The following is a 15,870-nucleotide window of genomic DNA, read 5'->3' on the forward strand; positions in this document are numbered from 1 at the left end:
GTTGCCTAGGGTCTGAGTTTTAATTAGCCTTGAGTGCGTGTGTTGCGCCAAAAGGCATCAACAAATTGTTATATAATCCACACGCCTAAAAAGCGTTTTTAGGGCCTAAACATTGTCGTCACTTAGCCAGCATTTACAGTTGGCCAATTTACGCAGCACATGGACAGCGTTATAAAGGCCGAGAAGACGTGTTTCTTTCTTTTGGCTTATAAGGATATGTAAGCGTTTATTATGACCCTGAATGTTGTCGAATGTTGTGCAGGCCGGGCCCCGTCATGGCAAATGTTAAGGTTAGCGGACTTACAGAGGCCATAACTGAAACCAAAACATTTTTAATTCGCGTGTTTACGACAAAATTGCATGTGGCTCGCGTTAAGGCAAAAAGCAAACAGCAAGAAACAACGTGGAAATCTAGTAACATGAAAATATTTTCGAAAACAAAAAATATATCTGCAGTAACATTTACACAAATGAACAAAGTTAAACAGGCAAAGTGTGTACTCGACCAGGAGTTGTTCTGTACACATTTCCGCAAAATATACTCGTTATAAGTTATATTCAAGCATCTCTTGCTAATTTACTCTGTGGGTATATACAAAAAATCATATTTTTGTACTTTTAGTTTATGAGAGGTAGGGTAGGAAGTAGCAAACCAACAACAAAAAAATGTACATCTTAATGGTGTACTCAATATATATATATATATATATATATATAAATATAATATAAATATCTAATTATTATAGCTTCAAAGATTAAGTTCGGCTCGTAGATCAGATAATGGTCCTTCTGGACAAAAATGCCGACAATTCTGTGTTACATAAGATTTCACAACTGTCATAAGAAAAGAGAGTAATGGACATAGTTGCAATAATTGCACAGAAAGCACAATACCCCAAGAATTTAGTAGTTAAAATAGTTTTACTGTACGACGATACTAGGTAACTATTATAATCTACTCGTCACTTCTTCGTCAACATTTAGCGCATAGCTAAATTTTCGTGTTCGAACTATACATTTTAAACAGAACTCGGAGTATAAAATTTTTACTCCTCACAAATGTGTTCGTCCAAAGTTTTTCTTCAATATTTTTTTTTTAAATTTTTCGCTGCGAAATGATTTCTTCTTTTTGCATTATCAGATAACTTGAAGGTTTCAAAGTGAAAGTCAAAATATAAAAGTTTGCACATTTTATTGTTTGATGAGTTTTGAATGGTGTGCGGCCAAAGGGTGTGGCGATTGTGAAAATTGTTTTCAATAGCTTTCTTTTTTCGCTCTTTCGCTATACATATCTCTCCTCTCTCTACTTTTTACTTTTCAACAAATCATTCATAACGAGTTGTGAAAGTGATTAATGATAGATGATTTCAACATTTTGATACATTGAATAGAGAGGAAAATAGCTTATCTAGAATGTGTTATGAAAAGTTTTAATGTTCTTTGTTTTGCCGCGAGTTGCTCGAGTGTTATTTAATAGGTAGGCGCAACTTTTCATATTGAAATATTTTAAGATCAAATAAAACAAATTGCCGTTGCTATATAAAATCATTACAATTAACATTATAACCGATATTCTCATATTAATAGCCATAACAACCAGCACTTGTTAAACACGTAGTTTAGCAATCTTAATAAGTAATTTTTTATTTGACCAACTGCCGCTTGATTAATGACTACAAAAACATAAATTGCTTTACATACATACTTATAGTTATATTTCAACTTTTGGAACTTTACTTATCTTCACATCCACTTAATATTTATTATATTCTATATTAAATATAACTTGGGGCATGCCAATGAGAACTTTGCAGTAACGATGTTTATATTTAAGATCTTTCATGATAACTAAACTGAAAAATCTTTATTATTACACAATCTATACCTTACATACACATTTTAAAAGACACGTTGCAGCTTAGCAAATAGTTTATAAAATTGTAACATTAAAAATGTGCGTCTACCATATATTCATATTATTTTAAGTATTGTTATCGCTTATCGTCATGTTCCTGGCAGCAAATCCGTCTTTATATATAAGTTTAGAGTAAAATCGTCTAGTCGAAATCTGCAGAAATGTGCAATGCCAGAGATATCGAAAGAGATAATACTGAAAATTATCTCATTTCAATTGAAAGAACAACAAAAAATGTGTTGAAAATGTAGTCAAGTTGAGACGAACTAAGGATTATCAAGCGTTGTGTGTGTGCATGTGTATTTAAACTTGTTAAACAAAATAAAATTATTTAAAAACGAAATAGGAATATTAAATAAAACGGGCTTTAGGACGCTTCCATGCTAAGCTCACGTTAAGAGCAGCAGCAAAACAAAAAAAAAAGTACAGAAAATAACTCAAATTAAAATATTCTATTTAATTGTGTACATGTTCTGTGTGTATGTGTGTGTTTTTAGACATTAAACGCTTTTTGTACTTTAATGGACACTAGTTAGACAACTAGCAAACAAATATATGCAACATATAAGCAAAGTACATTTTATATAAATATAATCCAGGCAGCTTTTAGCCAAACAATTTAAATATTAACTTAATTATTTGTATCATACGGCCCGAGTGAAGAACAAACAGTTGAAACAAAGGATACACACAGACAATACGCCCCGAAAAGTATGCAATTTGATTGTGAACAGAGCACATTTTTGAAATGTTTATAAGCAGAGAGTCGTAAAATATATTTGTAAAAACCAAAGCCCAAAAAAAAAAAACAAAACATATTTTTTAAATAGACACCAAGCGATAACAAATTTTTTGACATATATATATACATATATTTTTTGATAATCCAACAACAAGAACAACAACAAAGCGAAATGCACAAAAACGTATTCCCTAACCTAAGTTAAGTCAATGATTTTTTTATTTTCGTTAGGTTGAAGCATAGTTTATATATATTCAACGATTGTTATACCAAATGAAATATTTACTTTTGATGGTTTCAATGAGGTTTATTTTAAACGATTTTTATATGTCACTCGGTTGAAGCTTAAGCAAGTAATCCAAAGTACAATCATTTTTGTCAAAACAGACACAAGACAAAACATAAATAATAAATACTACACAAAAAGACCTAAATGAAACAAACTATTGGCTAGACATAATGAATTGCACAACATTTTAAGGAAGAGTCACAGCAAATAAGGCATATTTACAGGGACAGACAGTAACAAAAACAAAAACCAAAAATTTAAACATAAACATAAACAAAAATACTTTTGCTAAAAATTTTAACGTTTATTTTACAACACGCTTAATAAAAGCAAATTAAAAGTGCTGCAGATTAAGATTATAATTGATTCAAGTGCGGTAAAAGTTGCTGTAATTGAGGTTAGTTTTTCAAGAAGAAGAGGATCTGTTAACTGCCGTTAGAATAGGTAGAAATTAACGTGTAAATGCCTGAAGTGAGTTTCGAGTTGATAAAATACTAAAAGTAAAGTTGAAAGAAAGCTTATTACAACAAGAATTGATATTACAACTCAATTACAACGGTCAAATTTTAAAAAGAATGATTATAATTGACAGAAGTGAGATTTGATTACCTTGAAAGAGGTGTTACTCAGTGAGCTTAGAACTGGCTGGCAAATTTCGGCTATACCTGCCAAGTGAGGATTATTGAAATGCATATTGAGATTTAACTGCTTAATAATCGCGCAAATTGATGTTAGAAAAGTAGAAATCGAGTTCAAACCGAATGTTATTTAGGCGCATATTATAGTTAACAACTAGAGCTACATCTAAGTGAATCAAACAAAATGTATGCAGCTGCTGGCGGCGCCTCGCTGGCCTCGCGCCAGGCGCGTCAACGCCAGCGACAGCAGAAGAAGAACCAACAGCTACAAGCGAAACTACATCCACCGAAACCAGCTGGCGTTGGTGTCGGGCTCGGCGCTGCCGATGGTGGCGCCTCGACGCCAACACGCAGCCAGTCGCGGCAATTCCATCAGCTGCCCACAAATTATTTGCGGGCACCGCAGCCGCAGGGACGCAAACTGAGTGCCACCTATACGCAGTCCCGATCGCTGCTGCCTATCGAGGAGGCCGGCGATACGCAGTCGGTGTTGCAGCTGCGCATGCACTCGCACACGCATGGGCATGGTCACGCCCATGGCCTGCACGGGCATGGCCATAGTCATCTGCATCATGGTCTCGGGCCTCCAGTGCAGACGCCCTATCAACAGTTTGCCTCATCACATGGACGTGTCTCACCGAAACTCGTGCACCGGCATAGCGGCAGCAGCGCTGGCTTCCACCCAGCAGCAGCCGCGGCGGCGGCGGGAGCGTCGGGTGGAGGGCAGCTTCATAAATCGGCAACGGCAACGCTGCCCTTGGTATCGCAAATGGAGGCAACGCCGCCTACGACACCCGCGTTGCCATCGGCTGCGGTCGGCGTTAAAACGACAGCGGCGTCGTTGGAGACAGACGCCACGCCCATGTCGGCAGCAGCGCCAATAGCACTGGGCATGGCTATGGCTAGCACATCCGCAGCGGCGGCAGCGGCGGCGGCCGCCGAGGCTGAAGCTCATTTGCAGCTGGCCGGCGCGGAGGCCATGTTTGTACCCCACCATGATGCGATCATTGTAACGCCGGCCACGCCCATGGCCTCGCCGGGTCACGCCGCAGCTGTGAAGCTGCGACGCGCCGACGACAACGAGGAGCCGCATGATTCAGCCGAGCGGCAGCCCCTAACCGCCACGGATGCCTACGACGAGGATGAGGCCATGCAGCCGCCCATCGGTCCACTAGAACGCAAGTGCAGCGTTTATCGCATGCGCCGCAGCGATGCATTTGAGCAAAGCGATGCTGGCGTCACCGGCGGCCTCAAGCGTCAGCTGCGCGAGCTGCAATTCCAACAGCCGCAATATGTGCCGCTTGTCAGCGATGAGCCGCAGCTTCTCTTCAAAGGTCTAGGAAATGGACGCAAGTTTCAGATTTGCGCCTACTGCGAGGAGGGCATCTGCGTCTGTGAGCACATCGAGGTAAATTCAGCAGTTTCTCAAGCCAAAGTCAATTTTAAGACTGCCTAGTTGTGTCTCTTTTCTTTTATTTGTTATGTACATGTGTGTGTGTGTGTGTGTCGTATGCTCTTAAGTGTAAAACTAATCTAATTTAATCTTGCATGTTCTGTATTCTAAATGTCAGCTGTGTATTTCTGCGAAGGCTTCAAGAAGTTGGCATGCCCCAGGGTATACAAAATTATATTAAATTTGAAGTGATCAGAGCTCTATAATATAATACAACTATATCAGATTATTTTATCATAGGAAACTTACTCAAGACTCAATATCACACAGTGAGACAATTACATCGATATATATACAAAACGATTTATTTTCCAAACATACTTTTTTTTCAACTTTAAAATATTCATAAAATATTTTTATTACTAGCTAATAAAATATGCTTAATTTTATTTTTAAATAAATATATAAGTTCTAAAGCGAATTTTTCTCTGATCTACAATGAGTATGATGATATCTAAATACTTATGTCTAAATTATTCTCAGACCAGTTGTTGTTCTATATATACATTTAATTAGTCTGTGGATAATTTTATTTCCAGCTGATTTGTTTGCGACTTAAAAATTGCAAGACATTATTAAATTCGAATAGAAAAACTGGTATGCTATATTGGAATATATCAATTGGCATTATCTTAAAGTTTTTTATTTTATCTAAAGCGGTTGACAAAGTCAATAGCTTAAATTGACCCACTCTCAAAAGGAGAACAACATTTAGCTCTTCATTTCGTATGGTTCTTGCAACTTTTACCATAGCTAACCTGATTTTGCAGCGATGCCATAACTGACTAGAATAATAACACCAACAGCAAATGGGAAGCGCATAATATGCCTTTGTATCGGCCTGATAATGCGACGCCCCGAAAAAGCTTGGCAAGCTCTTCGATAGGGCCGCCCACATCGCTCCACGCCCCTAAGTAGATGCAGCTGCTGCCAAATGTTGTGTAAAAGGCAAGAAGCAAACTCAAAATGTGTGCCATAAAAGTGTAACATTCGGTGGCTCAAGGTGAGCGGTAGTGCCGTGGTGCGGAAGTTGACTAGTTCAGAGCCTTTAAAGTTTTTCTCGCTTGCTCTTAACGAGCGCCAAAGCAACGAATTAAAAACTTAACGCTGTGCAATTATTTGACTTTCATAAGAACTGTAAATATAAATAAATAAAAAAGATACATCAAATATTGCAAGCTCAGAGTACCTAGCTGTGAGATGCTCTCTACTGCAAAAAAACACCTTTTTTTTGCAATAGCTGTGATCATTATGAAAAAAAATCATGCACACAATGCTTGACTATCAAAAGGAATTCAAAAATATTAATGCATTTTTTGATGTCCTTAAATCTTTCTCGTAAAAACCTGCATTTTGTCTATAGATTTTTATCACAACGTGTCTGTGCCCTATTTTGCGAACAGGGTATTAAAAATTGCACAAATTAAACAAAACTTTGCACAAAGGAAAATCTCTGTACCAAACCAAGTAAAATGGTTGCACAAAAAAAAGCAAACAGCAAAAGCGAAGGGCGGCTAAAATTTATTACACGCCCACCCACGCGCGCCCTCTCATACACTTTTCCGCCCCCCTCTTGCACGTGCTGAGCGGCCACTCAAGTCTCTAAGAGAGTCATAGATATATATATAAAACGTACTTATATATAGTTTCTCTCAAATAGTTCGCACAAAAACAACGGCTAGTAAATTAGCTGGAAAATAGTGGAAAAAGTGTGCGGCGAAATGGCGGACACCAAAAATGTGAAAAATAAAAAAAAAGCGAACAAAAACAAGCACAACGAATGTCATAAAAAAGTAAAATGAAAATGCCAAATAACGTTTCTGAAAGGTAAAGAGGCGAAACGAAAGGTGTAAAAATATGTAGAGCTCTTAGGCCAGCATGAATAAGCACATAAACAAGATGACGTCATTGAGATTAGCAACTGCATTAGCGTTAATTGCATGTGCACAAGGCTACGACAAAATCACATATTTTTTCTTTAAAACATTCCAAAGTTATATAAATATTTAAAAATGCTTTGTTTATTACATATCCAAATTGATCTATGGATTGTAAAAGAGAACTAGATCTTGATGTGTTCTTCTTTTCTTACCAATTGCGTAATTTAAAGTGGAATTGAAAAGGCAACCCATTTTAAAATACCTTACCTTGTAATGGTTTTACTATAGATACTATATATAATATAATAAATTTTAGTGCCATAAGTGAAATTCGCAGAACCTTAACTAATGTCGAAACAAAAACCTTACCAATCAGCATTGCGACTGTATCGAATTGTTAACGCTCAACTGTATAGCTGCCTTTTTGGACATATTTAAGCCCATCTCCCACTGCTCCCCTTTTGTTTTGTCCGCACACTCACATTGCAAACTGTCATCGAGCAGCAATTTAATTTTCAATTACGCGATGGTTGCCACAAAAAATGAGAAGAGAGAATTGCAGTCCCTGTCGTTGGCCATTCCAAAATTGCAGTCTCAATAATTACTCAAACTGTCGCCTGTGGCTCACTATCTGTGGCCCACTCCCAACGCCAGCCCCTCTGGGCTACCCTACACCATTTTACAGGCTCTTCATCATGTGCAGCCTGTTGGCGCTGACCAAAGCCAGCCTCACAGGAGACTCGTTCGGTTCAATTTTTTGTGTTGTTGTCGTAATTGTTTGTCAGGCTTGTCGATTGCTTTTTTACTATTGTTGTTGTTGTCGTAATTGCAAGTGACATATTGAAGTCCCAGTTACGCCATTTGATGCAAACCCCTGCCCTCCCCTTCAATGACAACTCACAATTAAGTGGCAATCAGTCGGACAGTTGCGCCGCGCCAAGCGACTCTTGAGCTTGTTCGCAGTTCGCCGCATGCTCTGCGGCTACAGAAATTGAATTTCAGTTGCATAATTCATTGACTCACACACTCACTAACATAGATGTGTAGTACCAATCCTTAAGTCCAGATAATCGGAACTCGTTTACGTAACCACATTTAAATACATATTAAATTTTTGGTTCGCTTTCCTTTGCTCCTTTTTTGGCAAACATTTATCTTCAATATTTGCCCATTTTATATTTGGGTGTGTGCGTGTGTCCTGATTGTTGCAGTCGCCATCGACAATAAAAAGCATTTAAAAAGACACAAATTATAACGTGCTCCCCACAGAACTCAATTGCATTTGACATTTTTATGGGCATACGAATTTACGAGTCAATTCTGGAAATCACTTTCGCCTATACTCCAGTTTAATATATAGCTCTCGTTTGTTTTACTTAAGCATCAGCAGAATGTGCTCAAATCTATTTAATTTATATTCTTAATGGAATAAACTTGAGGCTTATTATCGGAGCTGTTTTTTTTAATTGAGACTTTACAATATGGATACCCTTAAAAGCAAATAAACTTTCAGAAATTTTTAAAACATATATACCGACAATATTTTTGTTTTTGTTCAAAATGACGGGCATATTAGTAAAGATTATTATTTTCTAGAAAAATGTATCAAAAAAATTCTCAACTCCATTTGGAAAAACTTTTCTCCATTTGACATATTCTATAAAAGGTCTTAGAAAAATCAGGGCAAATAAAGATTAAAATACTAGTTGAATGTGCGAATATTGAAGGCCATTCGAATTTGGGAACACTTGCCTCCCATTTGCGATATTATAAACGGCTTCGATTAACCGTTAATCAAACGCCTGCAAATGGCTCAATTAACGGTTGGTTCATACTTTTGAATAAATAACAATCAATATACGCCACACCATACAAGACTCAGACACACATACACACTCACACGGAAGATTGCTTTGGACAGTCAAATATGGCATGGCTTTCATCGAGGACAGTTGCCATTTCTCACGTGTGTGGCAAGCGGCATGTGGCATATGCAAATTTGTCGAGACGATTCACCAGCTTTAATTACCTGTAGACAAGGCACTCTGAGCACCCTCGCGGCCCGCCCGGTAGTCATGTGAACAAGAAAGCGGGCGCAGTGCCAAAATTGTTGCCAATATCGAGACGAATGCGAATACTGAATACTGAGAACTGAATACTGAATACTGAATACTGAATTCTCCAGTAGAGTATGACTGTTTGCAGTTCGCATTAATTGGCCAACGGGTTGCAACTTTGTCGACAGACCGACCCATCGTGCAACACGTTCCCATTGGGCCCGGCTGCGTCTAATGGGCTCTCAACTGCGTTTATTATGGTCAATTTTTGCATATGTAAGCCGCAACCTTTGAGCTGTTATTGATTTACCTTCCAGAGTGCAACCGCATTTAAATGTGAAAGTTGACTTTGGCTTGCGGCCATCATAAAATTTACATTTGAAAAAGTTAGCTTTTTCCATAAGTTCCTTTGGAAAGCCTGGGCAAGTTTCAGTCTGTAATGTTTGACTTAAGTCAGTAGATAAGAATTTAATTGAAGAATATTATGAAAAAGCGAATATAAAATATTGCCATATCAGACGATTTGAAAGGGGATTTAACACTTAGCATCACCTAGTTTAAGTAATACTTATTATTCACCTTCATTTGGAAACTGATTTGTCATTCCTTAAATCTGTCCTTTTTTTTCAATTTTATAAGTAGGAAGGATATTAGACACCTTCTATAACTGTTTTCTCCCATTAAGAAAGGATTACCTTATATTAAGAAACCCTCAAAGCTAAAGAATTTTTTTTTAAATAAAAAATTAAAAAAAAAACATTATTCATTTTAACAACAATATTTTCTATATAATCATTCAATTTGCTGCACTTTATAATTATTTTGTTGTGGCTGTCCCATTGGTTTTACCAAAGAAAATATAAAATATATAAAGTGTTTATATTGTCTTTGGCTTTACCTCATCTCTTGATTTTTACATTAAAGGAATTTTAATAAATTCAAAAACTTGTCAGCTTTAATGCATTCAACACAATTGGCCCATTACATACAGTCAGGTTAAGTGCGAGTCGTGTTTTTAAAATGTATGGGAAACAATGTATTCATCTCTATACATAAAACTGTTTGTCCTGACTGACTGATTGGTGATCAACGCACAGCCCAAACCATAAGACGGGGTTTCGGGAAATTCCACCCGCAAGTATGGAAAAGTCGGGAAAAACGTTTGTATGAAACTTTTTTGTTTACCATCCGATTAGCCTCAAACTCAATTTCAAAGTTCTTTGTTCAAATTCATTTGAGGCTTGTTTCACACTTTTCTAAAAATGTATTTCCCCTTGGTGGAAAAGGGGGTCAAAGATTTGGTGGGTGAAGTTTTGCGCTCAAATTTGTTTTTAAAGCTCTATATGAAAAATCATTTGAGACATGTTTCACAATATTTCGCAATATCTAAACTCCTTCGGTAGAAATGCGATTCAAAGACTTTTTTGGTCGATTTGCTTTAAACTTATTGTCAAAGCTTTCCAAAAGAACTCGACTTACAGCGATTTGGGAAATTCCAGCGATTGGGAAACAATGGCTTATTAGCGAAAAACGTTGGTATGAAAGTTTAACCATCGGATCGGCCTCAAACTAAATGTTGGAAATGGGCTTCAAAAATTTTGTGGTTTCGCGCCTAAATTCACTTCCAAGGATCCATAAGAAATATCATTTGAGACCTGTTTTACATTTTCTACAGAATCAAAGCATCCTCGGTAAAAAGTTTTAATTTTTTTCGATTAGCTTCAAAGTTATTTTTTAAGATATACATAAAAACTTAATGAATACGTGTTTTAACGAATTGGGGAATTCCACCCGCAACAGTGGTAAATTGGAGGAAAACGTTTGTATTAAAGCTTTTTATTTACCGTTCGATCTGTTTCAAAATCATTCTTAAGGCTTTTTGAGAACATTTTTTACGTGCCACTGACAAGGCCGGGCTATACCCGCTAGTATTATATAAGTATATTGCAACATGGCGAGTATCTCTTCACGCACACATTGTCGAAAATCATTTGGCAAATTAATTTTCATAATATATTTTATGCGCTTATGTTGTCAGCAAGTGACATTGTTGCTGCTACAATAGCAACAACAATAACAGCGACAACAGTAGTTGCAACATGTGGAGAGACCAGTGCCAAAAACCCAGCAGGCAGTCTGTCTGTGTGTCTGGGTTTAATTGCAAAAATGTTGCAATCTTTTAGGCGTTGCAAGTGAACAGCTTTTGTTATGTCAGATGTTGTGTGCATGAATATGTGTAAGTGTGTGTGGGTCTCTGTGCGGCATGTTATTGTCTATTAACGGCCCTGACTGCAATGCTGCTGTGTGTATGTGTATCATGAATCTGTATTTCATTAAAATTTCATCTGCATCGTTCAACGAGTGACTTTTTCCGCTTTGCGCTGTTGAATTATTGAAATTTTTGGGTTTTTGCAGTTGCCAGTTTCGCTCAGTCGTTACGCCACCAACTTGCTTCCAGCTACGAAGCTACCAAGAAAAAAATCAGTAAAGAACAGCTATCTTCATGATGTCGAATAATAAATACCCTTCTCGGCATATAAAAGATATGAACTTTCTGATATATTCGAGCGTAGTAAAGTTCGTTTCTGTTGAGGTAGGTGAAAATAATTGAAAAGAAAAGTTTTTTCGAAACGAATGAACGTAGGCAGTTCAGCTGTTGCTGTCAATCAAGAATATATATACGGGGTCGCAATTGCATTACATGATTCTTAACAAAATTGTAATACCCTCAGTAATGGTAAAAAAAAATAAGAATAAATAAAACAGTAACAACAAAAGAGCTGCTGCCTCGTCCGCTGCTACTGATGCATTTGCATATGAATTCCAGCAGCTGTAACAGTTGCTCTGCTACTTTTGTGATTTTTCAGAGCCGCGAAATGGTCTCTGAAATACTCATGCTTATAGTACGTCCCACACTTTTACACAGTCACACATACGTGTGCTTAGAAGCTGCATCTCTTTTGGGCTGGCATTTGAATTATGGCTTAGTAGTGCTGTAACATGGCTTATTCGAGTTTTGGTTATAAATATTTTGCTCTGTTTGCATTACTCACAAGATTTTTCCTCGAGATTTGCCAACAGCATGCAAAACCTTGCACTTGATTCGTCTTTCAGCTTTGAAAAAGCAAATGAAAGCTCTGCATGTGAATATGAGTACGAATGAGCTGAAAATTGATTCAAGTCGAATAATAAATTATTTCTCACATTTATATATTTTTCGAGAAAATATTTATTGATGGAAATTATTTTTGAGCAGCCGTTGAAACTAGTTTAAAGGCTGTTAGAGTAATAAATTAATATTGATGAGTGTCAGAATTTAAGGAAAATCTTAACAATACATAACAATTAAAATAGACTATTATAATTTGAATAACAAAACGTAAAGCGGGAGCTTTAACGGCTTAAATATTTTTGAAATAGAAATAATTGAATAATTAAAAACATTCTCAATCAAAATATATTATAAAATATTAATTAAAGCTTAAAAAATAATAAAATGTAATATATTAAATAAAATAGAAAAAAATATAAAGTATAAAATAAAATAAAATAAAATAAAATAAAATAAAATAGAATAAAATAGAATAAAAAATATGAACGTAAAATGTAAAATTTACATTATAGTTCAATAGTAAACCAAATATAAATATAATTAATTAACAAGCACATATTGTGTCAACTACAAATAAATATTATTGATAGGCTTATAGTAAAAACCAAATATTGAATAATATTATTAACTTTAATATATACATAAGCTTCTCAATTCAATTTGTTCAGAATATAATTTTGGAGCTTTAATCTTTGCCTTATCCTTCTGCAACTGCAGCGTTACCTAATTGAATTTCCATTTTAATTCCTCTGTTTCTATCACGTAGACGTCATGTTGTCAATTTTAATCCTCTTTGAAATATGCAGTCAATAAATAATTGACAGCTTTCGATTGAAGATTGTGCTTGGTAATGTTTGTAAATTATACCGGCTTTTGGCTTGATTTAAAATGGACACAAACATATAAGATAAAAAACTCAACTAAACAACAATTACTTTAATTTATTCATAGCAAGTTTTGCAAGGCTAATAGTTACTATTCATGAATAAACTATATATACAGCTCTGAAAATTAAGAAAAAATTAACTGTAACATATGTGATATGAACTATGTAAACTAAAATAAACTATAAAACAAAATGGAAATATATTCTCAATCAACATGACAGCAACTTGCAGCGAAGAAAACAAATCAAATCGTATAATAAAACCAATTAAAAAACGTAGTTGACCATTGGAGAACTCCGTTCAAAGCTTTAAATATATTTTCTACTAGTATAGAAACGGTTAATATAGATGAAAACTAAAACTCAAACGTACCATATGTGATCGAACATGAAACATTGAATAACAGCAAAGGAATTAGTTAAAAAAAAAAAACAACGACATTGCCTTCTTTCATTTACATGCAAAACGTAAATTGAAAACGTAGCTTAAAAAATACTGTAAAACAAAAAGAAACAACCAATGTATGTTAAACAATAGGATTTAAGAAAAATCTCGAATTAATACCAATAATAATTTTTCTACTAACGCATTAGCTGTAGTTTAGTTGGGAAATGCAAAGACTCAGTCGGTCAATCAATTATGGTTACGCGATAGTGCGCTTACGTTAACGTTACGCGAAAGGCCGATGTCAATATATAGAAATCAATAAATGTTTAAAGCTTTCAATGCCAAAATACAAACGAAAATGAAATCACCGACGAATACGTTGCTGCGTGACGTGAACGCAACGTAACAACACAGTAACGCGTTACGTTACGCTACGTAACGGTTAAACAATAGACGAAAAACTTAAAATCGCCCAACAATCAACTCACGTCATCGTCATCTCAACTTGTTGAAACATCATCTCGTTACGTGTCGTTACGTCAAGTGCGCGCATCATAACGGTAACAGCAGCCTCCATTCTGGGACAACGTAACATCAGGTCGCATAAGTCATCGATGGACACAACGACAACGACGTAACGGAGCTAGAAAGTAGAGCCGACCACTTGCGATTCAACGCAGCACATCCTCCGCCCGCCACTCAACTGCGCCAGGACCACAACACTGACGCAGTTCCTCAACACCAACTATACAACAATAACAGCACAACACTTAGAGAAAAAACAATATTTATACTTAAATACTCGTTGCTTCTATATACATATATATATTTCTATAATCCTCCTCCTTGTGCCTAATCGAACGTGCGCTCATATTACGTTTTATTTATTTCGTACGTTATTATGGCTGTGCGCATAACGTAACCGTTAACGTGACAATTTGTTACGCAATTATGTGTTGGCACATGCAAATCGATTGATTGACGGAACTTGAACTCGGTATTGTTAACGTGACTTTTAGTTTTGACGTTTTTAAGCTCCTAAACGTAACCTGTATCATCCCATTGATTTCGTACTGACGTTGACGTTAAAAAGGCTTACGCAAACACACGTTTTGACAGTTTAAACCCGTACAACAAGCAAAACAACAACAACAAACAAGATGCAGGCCGCATTGATGCTAAGATCGAAATCTCGGGTGGCGAGAAGAAGAAAGCTACGAAAATTAGGTGGAAGACTTGAGTTGCCTAGTAATGTAGCAACTAAAGAAATAGCTCCATTTCCTCGTTATCCACCTGAGTCATGGGTAATAATATAAAATACCAAAAACAAAAAAAATCAAAAGAACTATAATTAATTATAATATACCACACTCTCTCTCCCTCTCTATAAATAATAGAAAGGCAAAGTACTTAAAATCAGTTCAATTGCTTTCTATCTATAAATTGAACTTATCTCAACGAAAAAGCAACGAGCGCAAAACTCTCTTTAAAAAGCCGTCAAATGAAAATCATCAGCTAAAATGAAATTCTAATGCCCCCATCCCAACAATTTTTTACCCATATCCAGTTAAACGAAATACTCTTAAACCAAATACTAAAATTAGCCCAAACTCTTTACCATTTGACTATCTTTTCAAACTATCTCCCTTTACTGTACTTCTCCCTCTGTCGCTATTTCTCTCTATCTCTATGTGTGTCTCTCTCCCTCTCTCCAAGACACATTCCATTTTGATTTTCTCATACCCTTTCCCCCAAAAATTTGTTTCCACAGAGCATTTGATTTAGTTTTGTAGTGTGCCTAGAGGTGAAGCACAAGTTCTACTCTAGGTTTAACTAGTTTTTCTCCAATCTTTTCTTGCAGTTAAGTTTTTAGCGTGCGCCCCAAATTTGTTTGGCATTGAAAGCATATAACCAATTAGACCTATAAACTGCTTTGGAACCTACCTAACTTTGCTCTGTCTCGACTTGTAGTGAATAATATTCCATATACATATATATGAAACTTACGATAGATAGATGTTTCAAGTCCTGAGCGCTCTGCCAGCCAACTAACTAATGCGCTGTACAATTAGCTTATTTTCACCTATTTTTCAATTATAAATACTTATAATATATATATATATATATATATATCTAGCGCTTTTGCTCTACTTCTAAGTCACATCACCCTACCACCTCTTCTTTGTCCGCCTAAGGCTTTTACTCTCTCTCTCTCTCTCTCTCTCTCTCTCTCTCTCTCTCTCTCTCTCTCTCTCTCTCTCTCTGTCTCTCTCTCTCTCTCTCTCTCTCTTTCTCTCTCTTTCTCTGTCTCTCTCTCTTACTTTTTCCACCTCTTGCCAACTCTCTATCTATCTATAAAAGTACTATAATTCTATAAATGATCTATAATCAATTACCCTATCTATATAAATCTATCTCTGTCTGTCACCCCACAACAGCTAGCTTTAAATGTAGTTTCTATACTGCCCCACAGCACAACCACCCCTTACCCAGCCAACCACTACTTTCAC

General features: G+C 36.2%; 1 protein-coding gene across 6 annotated transcripts in view; it reads left to right on the top strand.

Annotated features, from left to right (window-relative positions):
- Positions 1-15,870, top strand: part of LOC6634140 (uncharacterized) — a 126,983-nt gene that overhangs the window by 92,843 nt on the left and 18,270 nt on the right. For 3 of the 6 annotated variants that reach the window (XM_032433129.2, XM_015169776.3, XM_070208756.1), the window contains exon 2: positions 13,038-14,664. In XM_032433129.2, the coding sequence (XP_032289020.1) occupies positions 14,521-14,664 (144 nt within the window). In that variant the 5' untranslated portion in view covers positions 13,038-14,520. Of the gene's footprint in view, positions 1-1,795; positions 4,993-13,037; positions 14,665-15,870 lie in introns of those variants that run through there. The other 3 variants (XM_070208754.1, XM_070208755.1, XM_002057390.4) reach the window with 2 other exon arrangements.

This window comes from Drosophila virilis, chromosome 4, assembly GCF_030788295.1.
Source record: "Drosophila virilis strain 15010-1051.87 chromosome 4, Dvir_AGI_RSII-ME, whole genome shotgun sequence".
NCBI classification, from domain to species: Eukaryota; Metazoa; Arthropoda; class Insecta; order Diptera; family Drosophilidae; genus Drosophila; species Drosophila virilis.